The sequence below is a fragment of the Pygocentrus nattereri genome, chromosome 28, assembly GCF_015220715.1.
Source record: "Pygocentrus nattereri isolate fPygNat1 chromosome 28, fPygNat1.pri, whole genome shotgun sequence".
NCBI lineage: Eukaryota > Metazoa > Chordata > Actinopteri > Characiformes > Serrasalmidae > Pygocentrus > Pygocentrus nattereri.
The window spans coordinates 2695848-2712938 of record NC_051238.1 but is presented as its reverse complement, the minus strand read 5'-3'; the positions used below and the strand labels follow the sequence as shown (position 1 = coordinate 2712938).

Here is a 17091-nt window from a genome sequence, read left to right as displayed (position 1 = left end):
ATTAACACACCACAACCACATCAGTGTCACTGCAGTGCTGAGAATGACCCACCACCCCAATAGTACCTGCTCTGTGAGGGTCCGTGAGGGCCTGATTGGTGTATGTGAATGCTAATAGGTGGGCCATAAGTTTCTATTACTTGTTAGCTAATTAGCCTTGTAGCTGCAGTGCTAAAACCAAACTACCCAACTTCAGACACCAAACATGCCTGGGCTGATCGACTGTGTTGGGGTAAGAGAGGGAAACTAAAGCCTTAACAGACAGCTGGGTTTAGTGGTTGGTTTGCTTGTTTAGTATTGGAAAGCACACTCACTTTCCCTTAACCCCCCCCCCCCTCTCTCTCTCTCTCAGGTTCCTAACGGAGCGTGAGCAGCGTCTGGTGCGGCGGCGACTGCAGGCGGAGGAGCTGCTGCAGTGGAGGCAGCGTCTGGACGCTGAGGAGGCCGCAGTCCGGCGGATGGAGAAACAAGCTCTGGCGGCCTGGGAGCAGCAATCGCAACGTAAACACTCAGTCAGCACCGCACGAGACTGCACCCAGTCTAACGCTAGCGCCACCTACAGGCAGGACCGGAGTGCAGGCAGAGGTGAGAGAGGAGAGTCTAGAGTTAGCCTTTCAACAGTTTTCCACCATCAAAGCACCAGTGTTTATCTACCAGTGTAATATCTAAATAATTCAATCCTTAAGCAGAGTCTGATCTACTCAAACCAGCACAACACACACTAACACACCACCACCACATCAGTGTCACTACAGTGCTGAGAATGACCCACCGCCCAAACAGTACCTGCTCTGTGAGGGTCCATGGGGGTCCTGCCCACTGAAGAACAGGGTAACAGAGTATCAGAGAAACAGATGGACTACAGTCTGTAACTGTAGAACTACAAAGTGCAGCTATACAGTAAGTGGAGCTGATAAAGTGGACAGTGAGCGCAGAAACAAGGAGGTGGTCAGAACGTTATTGCTGATTGGTGAATGTTTTCTATTGAAAGGTTTCCTGTTTATCTTGTTCTCAAGGAAAGCTTATCAGGAAAGCTTTTTTTTTTCCACAGATTGCTGAAATTTCAGTTATGCTGCTGTTTCCACTAATATTTGCAAAAAAACTCTCTGTGCGCTGATTTTGCTCGTCAAGAACAAGATGTTTAGTCATGGGAGCGCACAGAGATCTGGCCTCAGTTCCATGACTACCAGCATCTTGTTATAAAGAGAGGGAGAAAGTGAGGGAGAATGGATCTTGATAGTAGAGATAAGAGGCTGAAGCTCAAATGGCTCCATTCTCCTTATATAATAGTGCATTACATACAGTGCTGTACAAAAGTCAGAGACCGTTTAATTTCCAGACAAAACAGCCATGAAGTACAAGTTACTACAGAAGGAAAGAGAAAGTCAAAGGAAAATAAGTGAGTTTTAAAACTGATTAAAAGCTACAGAGAAAATGAGGCTCCTAACAACCAACTGGAAGAGCTAGTAGACACCAAAACTGCCCCATCAGATAAACAGCACTGAAAGCTTTGATCTGAGAGAGAGGAGAACATCAAGCTGCTTCAGATCTGAAAACATCCACAGGTGTTTCTGTCCATCCTTCCACTGTGAGAAGACCACTCAGTGCTGTGGGTCTGAAAGGACGTGTAGCTGATCAAGAAGAACCTCACTGAGAAAAGGAGACGGACACATCAAACAAAGAAGCTGGGCGATGGACTGACCACCCCAGAGTCCAGACCTCAGCACCACTGAATGGGTTTGATCAGAAAATCATCAACCAGCTTCTCAGACTGAGCTTTGGAGGCGTGTCTGCAGGTTCTCTGAGGAGCTGAAAGTGAGTCTCCTGAGAAGAACGGAAGCTGGAATGAAGGGAATGAGAGACTCACTAATGAAACAAATACTATATTTATAAAAGTAGTGTTGTTCCCTGATGCTGTTAAACGGTTGACTTGTACATAATGGTTTTGAGTGGAACTGAAAATGAAGTAAATATAAGTTGGCCTCTGACCTTTGTGCAGTATTACCAGCAGTGTACAGTAACTAAGTATCTGAGTAAATGTAATTAGTTTCTGTACTTTAGTATTTTTGGTGTATCTGTACTGAAGTTTCTCCGTTACTGGGCGACTTTTTCCTTTCGCTCCACTACATTTCAGAGTCTAATATCCGACTTTTTCCTCCTACATTTTGAGAAATCTGTCGTTCCTTTTGGTTTCTGTGTGTATAAAAACGTAACATGTCAAAACGAAAGAAGCGCAAAGCCAGAGCACCAATCAGGGCCCAGCGGTCACTTTGTTTAGAGCTGGTTTTGACCTGTTGGTCATACCGACCCAGTGCAGCACGCGGTTCAACGTCAGCGCAGCAGCGTAAAACTTTGGGAGAGTCTGTTCAACATAAATGATGAACTAACCTAACTTTGTGTAAATAGAGCTCAATATAGAAATATGTCCACATATGCAGTCGAGACTGACGCGGCTTTTTTCTGAATTTCTACAAACACCATTTCATTTTATAGTAAATGAGTTTGGGCTGGTTTATGTTTATGAACAGACGCCTACAGATCAACATAGTAAAGGAGCTCATCTGTGATCCTGAGTTTAAAGCCAGTTTTTATTCAACTTAAACTTGGAACTAAGTTGTAAATAAATCTGAAACTGAAACTTTGCTTGTGTGTAAAAAGTGATTTCAGAGCCACTCGGTTCTCCCTGATGGAAACTGTTTACCTTCAGTGTTTTGTGCTTCTGATCATTTTAATAGACGTCAGCGCCACTAATTAATGACGTTCTATTAAAAGACTGGTTTACCAAGAGAGACGCTGGAGGACTTTCACCTGAAATGAGTTCATGAAGCCAGTCTGGTTATAAAAATGATAACAGGACCAGATCAGAGCCAGAATTCCTCTTTTAGTACTTTTACTTTATACTTAAGTACATTTGAAGGGAAATACTTTAGTACTTTTACTCAAGTGGAGGTCTAAAGGGAGGAACTTCTACTTTTACTGGAGGAATATTTTACCTTGGGTGTCTCTACTTTAACTCCGGTACATGGTTTGTGCACTTCGTCCACCATTAGTATTAAAGGATTTTGAATACAGGCTTCCACATACCAAACAATGCTATATGCCCAGCAAGGAGCCTCATGAGGGTTGAGTTGTTTCAGGCTCTGTGCTTAAACAATGTGTTCTTTGAGCCCCTGAGGGACTCGGGCTGGGGGTTAGGGTGGGTATTGGGTAATGCAGGTCAAAGCAATAGGTAAGCTTACTGCAAGAATCCGTGAAGAAACTTTAGCTCACGATGCTGAACCTTTAAACTCCTTGGCTGTGGGTCATCACGTCAACGGTTTTGCCGATTTTTAGTCCAAGCGGTGCACAAGGGTTGTATGAGCAGAGAAAATTAGGATTGGGTGATATAAATAGGCTTTGCTATATCAGATATCATTACATTTTCTTTTTTTATGCTCAGTTTTAAACTTGAACAGTATTTTTAACCCACGTTTCCTCAGACTCCTTGTTTATGCTCCATAATGTCTGTACAGCTGTTCAGAGTTTCCGCCTTTTCCGCCTAATGCAGTACAGAGGAACGGGACAGCGTCATGTCAAAAACGGTTTGATTCCCTGTGTTATTTTATTGACCAAGCATTTGTTGTTTTTGTTTTTTCCTGTCCAGAAGCGGTCAGTGAGGATGACTCCTCTCCAGTGTCCAGTGTGCGCTCGCCTGCGTGGGTTTCAGAGCAGTTGGTTAGCCCTTCTTCAGACGGACCTGCGTCCAAACCGCCCTCATCACAGGCCGACAGCAGCCCTCACATACAGTCTGCTCCCCCCTCTGAGTCCCACAGCCATGCGGTAAGGCGGAAGGGTTAACCCAGCTGGACAGAGAATCAGTCCTCAGTCTCACCTTCTCACTCATTTCACTCATGACCTGAGCGGCTGCACCATGAGGACATGCAGTGTTCTGCGTTACTGGCTATTAATCAAATCATTGTTAAAGATTTGTAGTGTTTTATTTCCTGAGATGTACAATGGATTATAATTAATTACAATAACAATTTTTAATTTGTTAATGAAACTTTTAAAGCAGCGAACAAAAAAAAAACTCATCAAATTACAACTGTGCAAATCATTAAATGAAAATATCGACATTCTAATAGCTGCACTGTTAAAGATGGTTCTTTAAGGGTTCTTTGATAAACAAAATGATCCTGTTAAGAACCCTTTGTATAGTTAAAGGGTTCTTTGTATCATGAAAGGGTTCTTAACAGTGTGCTATAGATGGTTCTGTACAGAACCTTTTTGAAGATGGTTCTAAATAGCACCGAAAAGGGTTCTCCTATTGTGATGGGTTCTTCTATTGTTACAAGCCTCTTCTGGGTGCTTTTCTCTGGATGTTCATGGCTCTTTATAGAACCATTTCCTACATAACAAAAACCCTTAAAGAACCAATTGTGTATGTACTTTGTGTTTTTTGGTGCACTTGTTAGAGATGTTATGATAGGAAAACACTGCATGCCCTGAACAGCTTTTCTATATGGGCTTATGCAACAGGACGTGTGTGTGTGTGTGTGTGTGTGTGTGTGTGTGTGTGTGTGTGTGTGTGTGTGTGTGTGTGTGTGTGTGTGTGTGTGTGTGTGTGTGTGTGTGTGTGTATATGCAAGTAATTTTTTTTCCTCCCCCTTTTTCTTTACAATGAATGCCTGCAAAAAAAGCAACATCACAGGATTTGACATGTTTTGAAAATGCCATTCATTTTTGTCCAGAGAGAACCAGCTTAGAGCTGGATTTCCTAATATGGGCATGATGCCAATTACAGAACGAAAATGCTTGGCATCAGCCAGTTTGGCTGTAAGAAATCTAAATCAGACTGAAGGTTAATGATCTGGGCATCTCTACTTCACAAGTCTGTACCCGTTACTTATTTGGAGTACTTCGGAGTTTCTTCCTGAACTTGGTGGACTGTCAGGTTCCCCTTTACAGTACTAACCTGATGAACACGAGGCACAAATAACTCTTCTGGGCCCTCCTATAGCAGTGGTCACCAGCCCTCCTCCTGCAGAGTTTAGTTCCAGCCTGCATGTTAAGCCCAGGACACACCAAGCCGACTGTCTGCTTTCAGATGCTGTCAGAACATTGGTGAGAGTCGGTGCCCAACCAGCATCTGTAGTTAGTGGTGGTGCCCGTGTTGCTAGTCGGTCCCCATCAGTGCTTTTTTGGCTGTGTTGTATCTGCATCCAAGGTTGGCTGTGAACAGGTGAATGAGGAGAGAAGTGACAGCAAGGTTAGAAATCAGTGCTCTGAAGAGGACACAAAGAGAATAGCCTCATTTTACAACGCCGGAGCGAGTAGCAAAGATTTAGTGCTAGGAGCAGACATTTGAACTATTTCTGCTATTTAAATGTCTAAATATTTAAACAAATATTCATTATCTTATTCCCGACCAATAAAAAAATGAATAGTCAAGAATAAGCACAAGATCTCTGAAGGTGACCTGATAACGCACGAACATAAAATTAAGCATGGATTACTCACTCTCAATGGACTTTTTACTTTTGGTCATATAATTTTAAAACTTAAGTTTTTAACGTACAAACATTAAATTTTTCCCCTCAGGTTTTCTCCCCAATTTAGACTATCCAGTTCCATCCACTAGTTAGGACTCCTCCAGTCACGCAATACTACCGGCACTAGGAGGGCGAAAGCTAGCACAGGCTTTTTCTGAGTCCTGTGAAGAGCCACTGTATCTTCAAACTGCCACCGATGCAACTTTATTGGACAGCTGAACCTCGCAGGAGAACATTAACCGCCAGTTCTGTTACATCAGCTAAGAGTCGCCTGCGCTGGCTAGTATGGCACTGAGGTGGGAGACAGGGGGGCCATCCTTACCCACCTAGAGAGAGGAAAGCTGATTTGGCTCTGTTGGACTCCCAGCCACGGACAGCTGTGGCATCACCAAGGATCGAACTTGTGAGCTTCTGATGACGAGCCCAATGCTTAGATGCTTAGAAGAGCCCTAAACGTTCAGTTTTAGGTAGCTTTTTCTTTTTTTTTAACCCACCCAAGCTCAGTAACGGTATTTTATTTTCTTTCTCGCACTCCTCGTCATTTGCATTTTATAAGTGGTTGTGACTGAAATCTCACAGCATGTGGAGGCTGCCAGGACAGAACGTTTAACGTGACCACTGGCTTGGTGTCCAGAACTTCGCAGACTCTCCTTCACTGCTTGATGGTTCATTAGCACAGCAGCGTACAAAAGACGTTTACTAGTCTCCGCAGTATTCAAGGGCAAATTTTCACCAAGGACTAGAGGCAAAGGTGAGCTGGCCGAAATTAGCGGTAGTTCTAAAAGTTGGCTTGGTGTGTCTTGGGCTTAACGTGCTGCCTAAGCACTAATGCGTCTGGTCCAGCCAGTCAAAGGCGTCTGAAGAAGTCATTTAGCTGGAGAAGATCGGCAGGTCGAGGTTGAAACCAAACTCCTTGAGTAGGTAGATTTTCAGGAACCGGCTTGCACTACAAATGATTTGAGTACCAGAGAAGGATTAGACAAAAATAGCGTTGTTATTGATGTCTTGGGCCCTGTGTGTGTTTCAGACTTCCTCGAATAATCACAGCCCCAGCGGCAAGTTGGCTGTGCACAGCTCCAGGAGCACTGAGCCCCGACTCCCAGCCCCAACATCCGGTGAGCGTCCTACATACTTACGCACACACACACATCCAGTAGGTGGCAAATAGTATGTAGAGAAGAAGATACTGAGTGTACTAGAGAAAAGCGTTCAGACTACCTGTGAAAGATCATGAATATTCCAGGGTTCTCGTGGATCCTCAAGGTTTTTTTTTGTTTTTTTTTTAATGATGGTTGAAAATGTCTTGTTTTTATCTATTGGAGATATTGAATTTAGAAATGTCCATCACATATTTCAATAGATTTTCTAAGGTCCGTCCATGATCCATTGTCTCTTTCCTGCAATCTAATTGCTCCACTGTAAAGAGGTGCCAGGGCATTGGCACCTGTAGCACATTTAATATAGTGTATTGCAGTCTGGCAGTAAAACCATATGAAACATTATATTTTTCAGTACTTGGTGTAAATGCTGCAGCTTCAGTTCCTCTTTCGTGAATGCTGTGTTTCAGTCTCACTAAAACTCATTGGCTGTTTTTGCTGCAGTCCAGGTTGTTGGAGCTTATTCTGATTATGGTGATTGTTGGATTAACTCCATTCCGCTGTGTGGAGTTTGTGCAATAATCTATCGCTTGTGCCGTACAGAGGCAGCCTCGGATCAGAGTGACATCGAGGGCCGAGTCCTGGCGCTAAAGGAGGAGCTCCGCCGGCGCAAGGCTGAGGTCCAGCGGCTGAAGAAAGCGCAGAAACAGCGGCACAAGGAGCGTCTGAAAGCACAGGAGGCCAGTCTGCTAAAACAGCTGGAGGTCAGAGCCTGATAATCACACATCTGTTACTGGTGGCACACATCATCATTTATTTTTCATTTTAGCAATATTCATATGTACAAATATACAAATATAATTTGCAGCGTGCTTCAGTTTTGAAAGAACTTTCTTTCTCGTTAACATTTGCTGTCATGTTCTGTCTGTCATTTTAAGAGAACAGAACAAGTAGCAAGACTCATGTAGCTTGGGCTGATTTAATTATTAATGCAAGCTTAAATATCTAAATTGAGGATTGGTGTCCTTGACCTCTTCTCCTAGTGGGAATTGGGCTTCATCACAGAACTGGGAAATTTATGAATGCGTCCTACCGCACAGCTTTATTCACTGTAGCACTTATTTCTGGAGGTTTATGGGTTTATATATGTATGCGGCAGTGCCTAAAATTCACCTTCATGTTCGTTTTTGCACTAACAGACTCTAAAGCAGTGATTTACAACCCATTCTTTAGGTGGCCCGTATGGTCCGTGCACTTTTTAAATTTATCCCAGCTCACAAAACACCTGAACCATGTACACAATTGTTGCTTGCTTTGTTCATGAGTGTTGGAAACTGGGATAGAGCAAAAAGGTGGACCACTTAGGGTTCCCTCAGGACTGGTTTGGGGAACACTGTTCTGGGGGTGACTGTTGTTTTGTTCTCTAACTTGCCATCCCCCACTTCCACAGTCATATAATAACTTCATTGAGAAGACGAAGGCTGAGTTGAATAAGGAGGCAGACAGCATGCCCACAGCTAAACCACAGATCAAAACTCCAGCGTCGGGCACGGAAAAGCCCAGAATTCGGCCGCCGGCCATTCATGGGTCAGTCCACACATTACCCTTCCACACATTACAAACTATACAAGTGCCATTACAAAATCTATTCTGTTGAACCGCCACCATCAGATTAGTTCATCGCAATCAGTCTTTAAACCTTGGTTTGATCTATTTCTTCAGCAGGTCTGAGTCCGAGAAGAGTCTAAGGACTTCCAGCAAGTCAGAGGAGAAGATCCTCACAGAGTCTTTGATCGAAAGTGGTGGGTTTTTGGTATTGTTGAGTTAAAAACTGGAAAGCTGACATACACAATTCCTTGTTTGGATGAGTGTATGCAGCACCAGTTAAAGTTTGGACTCACTTGATTGAAAGTAATCATAAAAAAGATGTTATTTTATTTGTGTTTTCTGAAAATTTGGCAAATAGCAAAAATAACTTTTTATGAGTAGAAGTGTCAAAGTTTTAAGTTCTATGTTTGGCAAATTGATGGTTTTATCATGTAACCTGGTTTTGTTGTCTTCATTGCTTGTCTTTGACTTCAGCAGGCCTCAGTGAACCCATAGGGGATCATGAGGTCACCTCCTCAGATGAAGATCCACCGACTGTGACCCCAACCCCAGTGTTTGGAAGCCCTGAGCATGCGGGTGTGCATTCTCAAGAACCCCAACCCAGCCCGACTGAAAGCTCTACCAAACCACAGTTAAATGGCTCTGCTGACCAGAGTGTATTGTCCAGCCAGAGATCAGAGGTCATAGAAGAACTGGACTACGTGAAGTCAGAAGGTTCTGGTGATGACCATGACTTATCCCACACAGACCAAAACTCGCCTCCACTGCTCAAACTGGACCCCCATCTGCCCTTGCACAGTTTCGAGGAGTTTGAGCTTGAAGGACAGAGCGCCCTGTCCGGAAAGAGCAGTCATGAAGCAGAGGAACAGCTTGACAGCAGGGCAGACAATATAAAGTCTAGTTCCTCAGTGCTAAACAAACCACAAACAAATGAGGAACCTGAAGCTCCACCTCAGAAAAGCCCCTCTTCCATGGCTGGCTCTTATAGTCCAGACTTTACACCCAGGAAAGAAGCTTTAGATGAACACAAAGACACTCAGTCACCCTCAGCTAATGGCTATAATGATGATTTTGAGTCTTCTCTTGGCTCATCTTTCCGGGAGGATAATCAGGAGTCCAAATCGACGTCACCTTCAGCCCTTCGGCCCAAAGAGACGTCGTACAAGTCTTCATTCTTCAGCAGCGAGGAGGAGATAGATGAAGAGCTTAGTGTCAAATCAGGGATTACCAGTGGCAGCTTCCTTCCTGAGAGGCCGCTGGATGGTGACAGCCTGGTAAAGCCTACCAAAGGAAGCTTCAGTGATGATGTTGCTGGCACTCCGAAATCTCAAGCAGCCCTACCATCCTCACCATCCGGAGACGAAATGCCCACTTACTGTATTGGCGACAGGGTTCTGGTGAGCAACATTCAGCCAGGCACTCTCAGATTCAAAGGACAAACCAGTTTTGCCAATGGCTTCTGGGCTGGAGTGGAGCTGGATAAGTCTGAAGGAAGTAATGATGGAACCTATGATGGAGTGATGTACTTCCAGTGTAAAAAAGGGCATGGGATATTTGCCCCTCCGGACAAGGTCACTCATCTGCCTGAGAAGTTTGAGAGCTATGTGGACACCACTGAGGATGAAGACTCTTCTTTGGATGACCAAACAAACAAAGATTTCAAGAAGAGCAGCTCTGATGGTACTTCACAGCAAAACACACTGCAGAACAAAGAGCTGGATGTGGATTTCCATAAAGTGAAGGAATCTTCTGATAAGCCGTCTGACCTTGAGCCTAGAAAAGGCTCAGAACATGACCTGGAAGGCATCATTGAGGGCTTCAGCGGAGAAAAGTTCCCAGTGCCAAACGGACGAAGCAGACATATCATCCTGGAGTTTGAAGATGTGTCAAATGGCGAGACCACTGTACCTATCAACATTCGGGACAAAGCACCATCTGATCTAAAGTTTGAAGACATGTCAAATGGCAAGACCACGCTACCCGTCAACATTCGGGACAAAGCACCATCTGATGTTCTAGAGGAGCGAACTGTGAACATCTTGGACCTGTTGATCAATGATGAGCAGTCCAGAATTGAGGGACTTAGGAAATCTTCAGGTTTCTCAAATGAGGAGACCATGAGTGTGGACAGGGTGGATGGCGATGCAAATGAGAGCAGGTCCCTCAGCTCCCTGGCCGATAAACTCCTGGACAATTTCGTGGATGATGCTGTGAGGCAGTTTCAGGAGATCAAGAAGATGAAGGAGAAGAAAATCGCAGCTGCCAATCAGCAGAAAGAAGTCATCCTCAGTGAGGCTGAAGAAGGCTCAGAAAATAACTTAAAGATGGATGATTTCCGCACCTTCTTCGACAAAGACCAGGAAGAAGTGTCCTCTCCAGAGCTTTGCAACAGATCGGTGGGTACCAACAGGAAACCACAGTTGTTTATCTTCTTTCATAGATATAAAGCTCTTACTCTGCTGGTTCCTGATTGATCTGGCTAAAGGTTAAAGCAATCATCATTGCCACATCATTACATTTTCTTTTAAGAAAGTTAATGATTTACCTGTTGAACTCATGCAAAAGTTGACTTTTCTACCTACGTTGACAAACACCTGCAGATATTGACCAGACATTCTGTTTTTTCATGTGGTAAGGAGCAAAGTTCAGCTGGCAGTCTGTTAACACACCATCTCTAATAAATAGGTTACTTTAAAAATATCATTGCTTTTACAATTAAACCTCACAAATCCATTGGTTGTGCTAATTAGTGCTGTATTTACAGTATCATTGTATTCTCAAGGCTTTCTGAGCAGTTATTTTTACTCGGAGATGATCGTCATAAAGATGAGGAACAAACTTAGAAGGATTAACGACAACACTACTGAACGACATAGTTGTCATAATCGGCTTATGTAGGTGTTATGTAGCATTATGAACACTAACCTTCAGTGAAGTGTTGCCAGATTAACTACCAAAATGCATAACATGGCAAATAACATGCACTAATCTTGTAGATAAGAATAAAACTATACTCTTAATGTGTCTTCAGGGGTTCTTTAGTAAAGAAAATATGTAGAGCCATGAACACTCGAAGAACCCTTTGCATGCTTAAAGGGTCCTTTACATCAGGTAGGTGTTCTTCAGATTGTTGGAGAATTTGTATACGGTTTACATTTACGGCATTTGGCTGACGCTCTTATCCAGAGCGACTTGCAATTTGATCAATTTACACAGGTAGGCCAAGGCGGTGTTGGGAGTCTTGCCCAAGGACTCTTATTGGTGTAGTATAGGGGGCTTGTCCGGGCAGGGGATTGAACCCCAGTCTACAGCGTAGAAGGCAGAGGTGTTACCCGCTACACTATACCAACCATAGAACTATGTAGTTCTAAATTGCACCCAAACAGGTTCCACTTATGATTGTCACTGTGCCAAGCTTGTACCAGTAGGAGAACCCTTTTGGGTGCTATACAGCTATACATTTTCAAGAATGTACTAGATGGAACCATCTATAGCCTGTTCATGCGCATTTTCCATCCATCTGAAGAACCCTTTCATGATGCAGAGAACCCTTTAAACATGCAGAGGGTTCGTTGAGTGTTCATGGTTCTATATAGCACCCAAAATGTTTTTTCTATTGTTACGATATCAAGCTAGTAACAATAGAAGAACCTTTTTTGGGTGCCATATAGAACCCTTTTCAAAAACATACTAGATGGAACAATCTATAGTACCTATAGCACGTTTTCCATCAATTTGAAGAGCTGTTTCTTGATGCAAAGAACCCTTTAAACCTGCAGAGGGTTCTTTGAGTGTTCATCGTTCTAAATGGAACCATTTTCTTTAGGACACACTGTTTTCCCACACAATGTAGCTTGAACAGTTTTCCACTTTTCTGATGTGGCCTTAATAGTATAAAATAACAGATTCTCAACTGCCCCCCTCCCCTTTAGGAGAGTCCAGTGTTGGGTCCCAGTGGTCAGGAGGAGCTGGCGAAGCGGCTCGCGGAGCTGGAGCTGAGCCGAGAGCTGCTGGATGCCCTTGGTGATGAGCAGGACTGGTTTGATGAGGACTTTGGCCTGAGTTCTCGGAAAGAGCAGGAGAAGCTGAAGCGGCGGCAGGAGGAGGGGTCACTGTCCGGCTCCCCGCAGGCCAAGGTTCCAGCCAGGCCCCAGCTCCCACAGCCCAAACTGCCCGAGGAACCGGCCATGTTGGTCCCTCACAAAGCTCCGGAGGTGGAGAAACTTGTGAGCGCCGCCCTGCTGGAGATTTGGAAGCACTGCGGACTGGGCCAGGGCAAACAGAGCCTGACCGGAGTCCAAAAACCTCAGCCCTCAGAAGCCTTCCTCAGCGACTGTGGCAGAAACGACGAGCAGGAGGCCGAGTGCATCCGGAGCTACAAGCAGGCGAGTCGCTCTGCACGAGTTTGAGTATATGGATCACTCTACCAAACTGGTTCAAAGTCCAAGTTTAAAAAAAATTAAAAATAAAAAGCCTTTTGGACTTTTGAGCGTCTTGGATTTTAGACTAAAATCCTTTGCGTTTTATGTTTATTATAATAAATGATGGAATATTTTGTCAGTACTGAAACATTGCCAAATGTTTCAGTACTGACTGTTTCAGTAGTAACAACTTTAGCTAATTTTGGGCAGAACTCAGAAACGCTAACCAGTACATGACTAGCGAACCACGCAGCTTTGAGCACGCAAAAAAATAATATTTTTCATTAAAACACAAAAAAAGTGCTTAATTGGAAAGAATGTGTTTTGGTGAGGACAGTTCTTAATGTTCCACACTGATTTTCAGACTTTGGGATGCATTTACTTCAAAACAATGGGATCTGACTGCTCACCATGTGGCCATGAGGGACAGGGATGTAGTCTCACTTCTTGCTCTAAACTGCAGGGGTGTGGCTAAAATAATGCTCCGCCCACACACTATAACTCCATGTGAAATAGAAGTAACATCATTGCATATCTTTTTAAACATGGAAATCTGAAAAATTGTTTTGGTAACACTTTACTGTAGCTTGCTGTTCATAAGGCTACATGACAGCTACATAAGCTTGTCATAACAACTGTCATAACCCTACATAAATGTTTATAAATCCTTATTCCAACAGGTGTCAGAAGGTTACATTTGCCCATTTTGTTCAAAGTCAGCTAAGGCAGCCTTTATGACAGATGATGCCTGTTGGAGGAAGCTTTTATAAACACTTATGTAGGACTGTCATTTGTTAGGACAAGCTTATGTAGGTGTCATGTAACCTTATGAAGTGTTACCATTGGTTTTTTATATGTATTTTTACGGTTTGAACCCAGGTAAACTAATGTGGTAGAGTGGTCCGTAGTGGTCCGGAATGATCAGGACTATGTACGCATGTATGTATGTATGTATGTATACATGTTTTCCTTCTGGCCCCAAAAGTATTGATTGAACCAAAACATGTTTTACGTCCAAGGTTTGCTTCTTTTTTTATCAAGCTGGATTAAAATATGGACAAAATTCTGGCTTGAAAATGGGAACTACTGTTTTCAGTCATGCTTCCTTTTTATAGATCACAGTGCATCATATAGTCTCCAGAACAACATGATCAAGAGTAACAAATCTAAAAAAAAAAAAAAAAAAGAATGAATGATGATGATGCTTACCTGTTTGTTTGAATTCTACCTAAATTATTGTACATAAGGACTCGTTTGTTGTTTCAGTATTCTTGACATTAAGAGCTAAATTGTTTTCATAGTTCTTTTTCCCAAAGATAAAACAAATAAAATTTCCAATGTCCCTTCAATGCAAACTCAGTCGTATCACCTCCGTTACGCAGATGAAATCGAGACACCAAAGAACACACAGACTGAGACATTTCGAATGCTAATTGGTGGAGAAAAGCATCAAAGTTTTTAGCAAGCATATCGCTGTTGTCAGAACAAAACCTCGTATCTCCAAAATGTTAACTTACAGGAAAAGGAAAAAACCTGCTTTACTTTTAATGAAAGTCAATGGAACCAGAATTTTTTCCAAGTCATTTTGGGCCGTTTCTTTTGGTCCATTTATGATTAAATTTACATACAATGTAAAGAGCAACATACATTTTCAAATTCTGTGAAAACTGAAAAACCACAAAAAACTGGAGATACGAGGTTTTCTTCCAGCAGCAGCTGTAATGCCTACTCTGCTCTGTAGGAGCACCTGAGGCTTCACTGCTTTAAACTGAAATAAATGCAGATCTGCTAATTCAGCCAGTCTGTTTTTTTGCAGGCGGTGTTTGATCTGTCGTGGGAGGTCATCCGGGACATCTTTAAGGAAGATCCAAACACAGACCAGCCCCAGTGGGTCAAGCCACGACGCGTTAACTCCTCCTGCATCCACAGGATTGACAACCCCAATGACATAACTAAAGTCCAGGTAGGAGTCTGTTTTAAAAACACATGTGTTGAACTATTCGTATCAGTGATGCACAGAAATTTCAGCCGCTGAAACATTTTCACTGTAAATGGTCAAAAGTGGGGCTTCTGGTTTTCAGCCAAAAAATAAAAAAATTGGTCATAAAAACAAAAAAACTAATTGTTATGGAATTCATGGCCTTCAATGACCAACCATCCTCTGTTCCCATGGATGTTGGATTTTGTGACATGTCCTCTAGCATACACATTTAAATCATTTTAATAAATTATTTATTTTTATGAATTATTATAATTATCTTGGGTCAACCATCCAGAGCAATGGACAGGGTAGAAAAGAGGTGAAGAAGAGGGTGCAGGCAGGATGGAGTGGGTGGAGACGGTGTCGGGGCTGATGTGTGACAGAAGGATAGCAGCAAGAGTGAAAGGGAAGGTCTACAAGACAGCAGTGCGTCCTGCTATGATGGATGGTTTGGAGACTGTGGCTCTGTCTAAAAGACAGGAGGCTGAGCTGGAGGTGGCGGAGATGAAGATGCTGAGATTTTCATTGGGAGTGACCAGGATGGACAAGATTAGAAATGAGCAGATCAGAGGGACAGTGAAGGTGGAGCAGTTTGGAGATAAAGCCAGAGAGGCCAGGTTGAGATGGTTTGGACATGTGTTGAGGAGGAATAGTGGATATATTGGGCAAAGAATGTTGGAGATGGAGCTGCCGGGTAGAAGGAGAAGAGGTGGACCTCAGAGAAGGTTTATGGATGTAGTGAAGGTGGACATGGAGATGGTTGGTGTGAAAGTAGAGGAGGCAGTGGATAGGGCAAGACGGAGGCAGATGATCCGCTGTGGCGACCCCTAAAGGGAGCAGCCGAAAGAAGAAGATTATGATTATTATAATTATTATTTGTCAGCTCAGTTTCGCTGCAAGCCGATGACATTAATAATAGAAGTGCATTTTCTGCAAGACTTTGATTTTATGTTTATTACACACTTGAAAAAGATTCAAGGGTTCTTCAGTAAAGACAACCGTTCTATTTCCAACAATGAGTTCTATACAGAACCATTTCGTGCTTAAATGGTTCATGATAAAATGCTTCTTCGGATTGATGGAGAACCTACATATAGTACTCCTTTGAAGCGGGTTCTATACACCACCAAAAGGGTTGACATTGTAGCTCGATATAGTAACAAATGCAGAACCCTTTTTAGTGCTGTATACAACATATTCAAAAGATCTTTGTTTTGTACATGGTTCAATGCACTGTCCATCACTCTGAAGAACCATTTCACCATACTGAGAACAATTTAAGCCTGTAATATAACTCATTGTTCTACGTAGAACAGTTAACTTTGCTAAAGAACCTATGAACTGTCTTGAAGTGAGCGTGTTTATTCAGAAACATAAATAAAACTCATAAAAACGTTATTTGTTTTTGGTTTTTATTGGTTTTTGGTTTCTGTTTTCGGCCAGGTTTCGGTTTAGTCCATCCCTAATGCTCGACACAGCTGCATTAGAGTGCATTGCGACATTGGTCTTAATAGGCTGCAGGCCGATTGATCGCATTCATTATGACCTGCGTTTCTGTCCTTTATTCTCTGTAACAAAAACCCGTTAATGTCCATATCTGAAACTTTACATTTCAGCCGATCCATATAAGCTTGCCTGAGGACACATCTGAACACGTTTCGAGTCACTCAAACTGTGTGGTTAATAACTGAGCTTGTATTGTAACGTTAAAATGAGGCGCTTGATCAAATGGGGCTACTGTTTATTTATTTATTTATTTTTCTTTTATTGAACAAATCGATAGTCAGCCCAAATGTGTTCGTGAATGACGTATCAAATTTATATGTAATCAAGAAAACTCTATGGCTGTTGTCGGAAGAAGACCTCATATCTCGGTGACTTTACAGGAGAAGAAAAAACATACTTTACTTTTAATGTAAGCCAATGGAACCAGACCTCTTTCCCAAGCCGTTTTGGGCCGTTTCTGTTCAGGATGAAATTTACACACAATATAAAGAGCATCAGGCACTTTCAGATTACGTCAAAAACTGAAAAACAACAAAAACAGAGATACAAGATCTTCTCCTGACAGCAGTGATATCAATCTATAATTGTTGACTAATCAGAACCTGTTTTCTTTCTGGTTCCAGGCGTTTGTCACCGGCGAGGTTCTGAAGCTCTACAGCCTGAAGAAGGAGCAGAATCACAAAACTGACTGGCAGAAGATGCTGAAGTTCGGGCGGAAGAAGCGCGACAGAGTCGATCACATCCTGGTAAGAACTTCATGTCCTAAACCAGGGGTGCGCAGCGATGGTCCTGGGGGGCTGCCGTCCAGCAGAGTTCAGAGGTTTCCCTGCACTAACACACCCACTAAATCTGATGGGTAACTGATGAGTGTAATCTGATAAATCACCAAACTGTGCTGGACACCAGCCATCCAGGACCAGCGCTGTGCACCCCTGTGCTTCACAGCT

General features: G+C 43.0%; 1 protein-coding gene across 9 annotated transcripts in view; it reads left to right on the top strand.

The window, feature by feature from the left end:
• cep350 (centrosomal protein 350) overlaps window positions 1-17091 on the top strand; it is an 82802-nt gene that overhangs the window by 62857 nt on the left and 2854 nt on the right. For 5 of the 9 annotated variants that reach the window (XM_017686399.2, XM_037535651.1, XM_037535650.1 and 2 more), the window contains 10 exons: window positions 353-585; window positions 3644-3819; window positions 6559-6646; window positions 7232-7392; window positions 8079-8215; window positions 8351-8430; window positions 8711-10632; window positions 12169-12621; window positions 14474-14620; window positions 16768-16890. In XM_017686399.2, the coding sequence (XP_017541888.2) occupies window positions 353-585; window positions 3644-3819; window positions 6559-6646; window positions 7232-7392; window positions 8079-8215; window positions 8351-8430; window positions 8711-10632; window positions 12169-12621; window positions 14474-14620; window positions 16768-16890 (3520 nt within the window). The remainder of the gene's footprint in view (window positions 1-352; window positions 586-3643; window positions 3820-6558; window positions 6647-7231; window positions 7393-8078; window positions 8216-8350; window positions 8431-8710; window positions 10633-12168; window positions 12622-14473; window positions 14621-16767; window positions 16891-17091) is intronic. The other 4 variants (XM_037535654.1, XM_037535652.1, XM_037535655.1 and 1 more) reach the window with 3 other exon arrangements.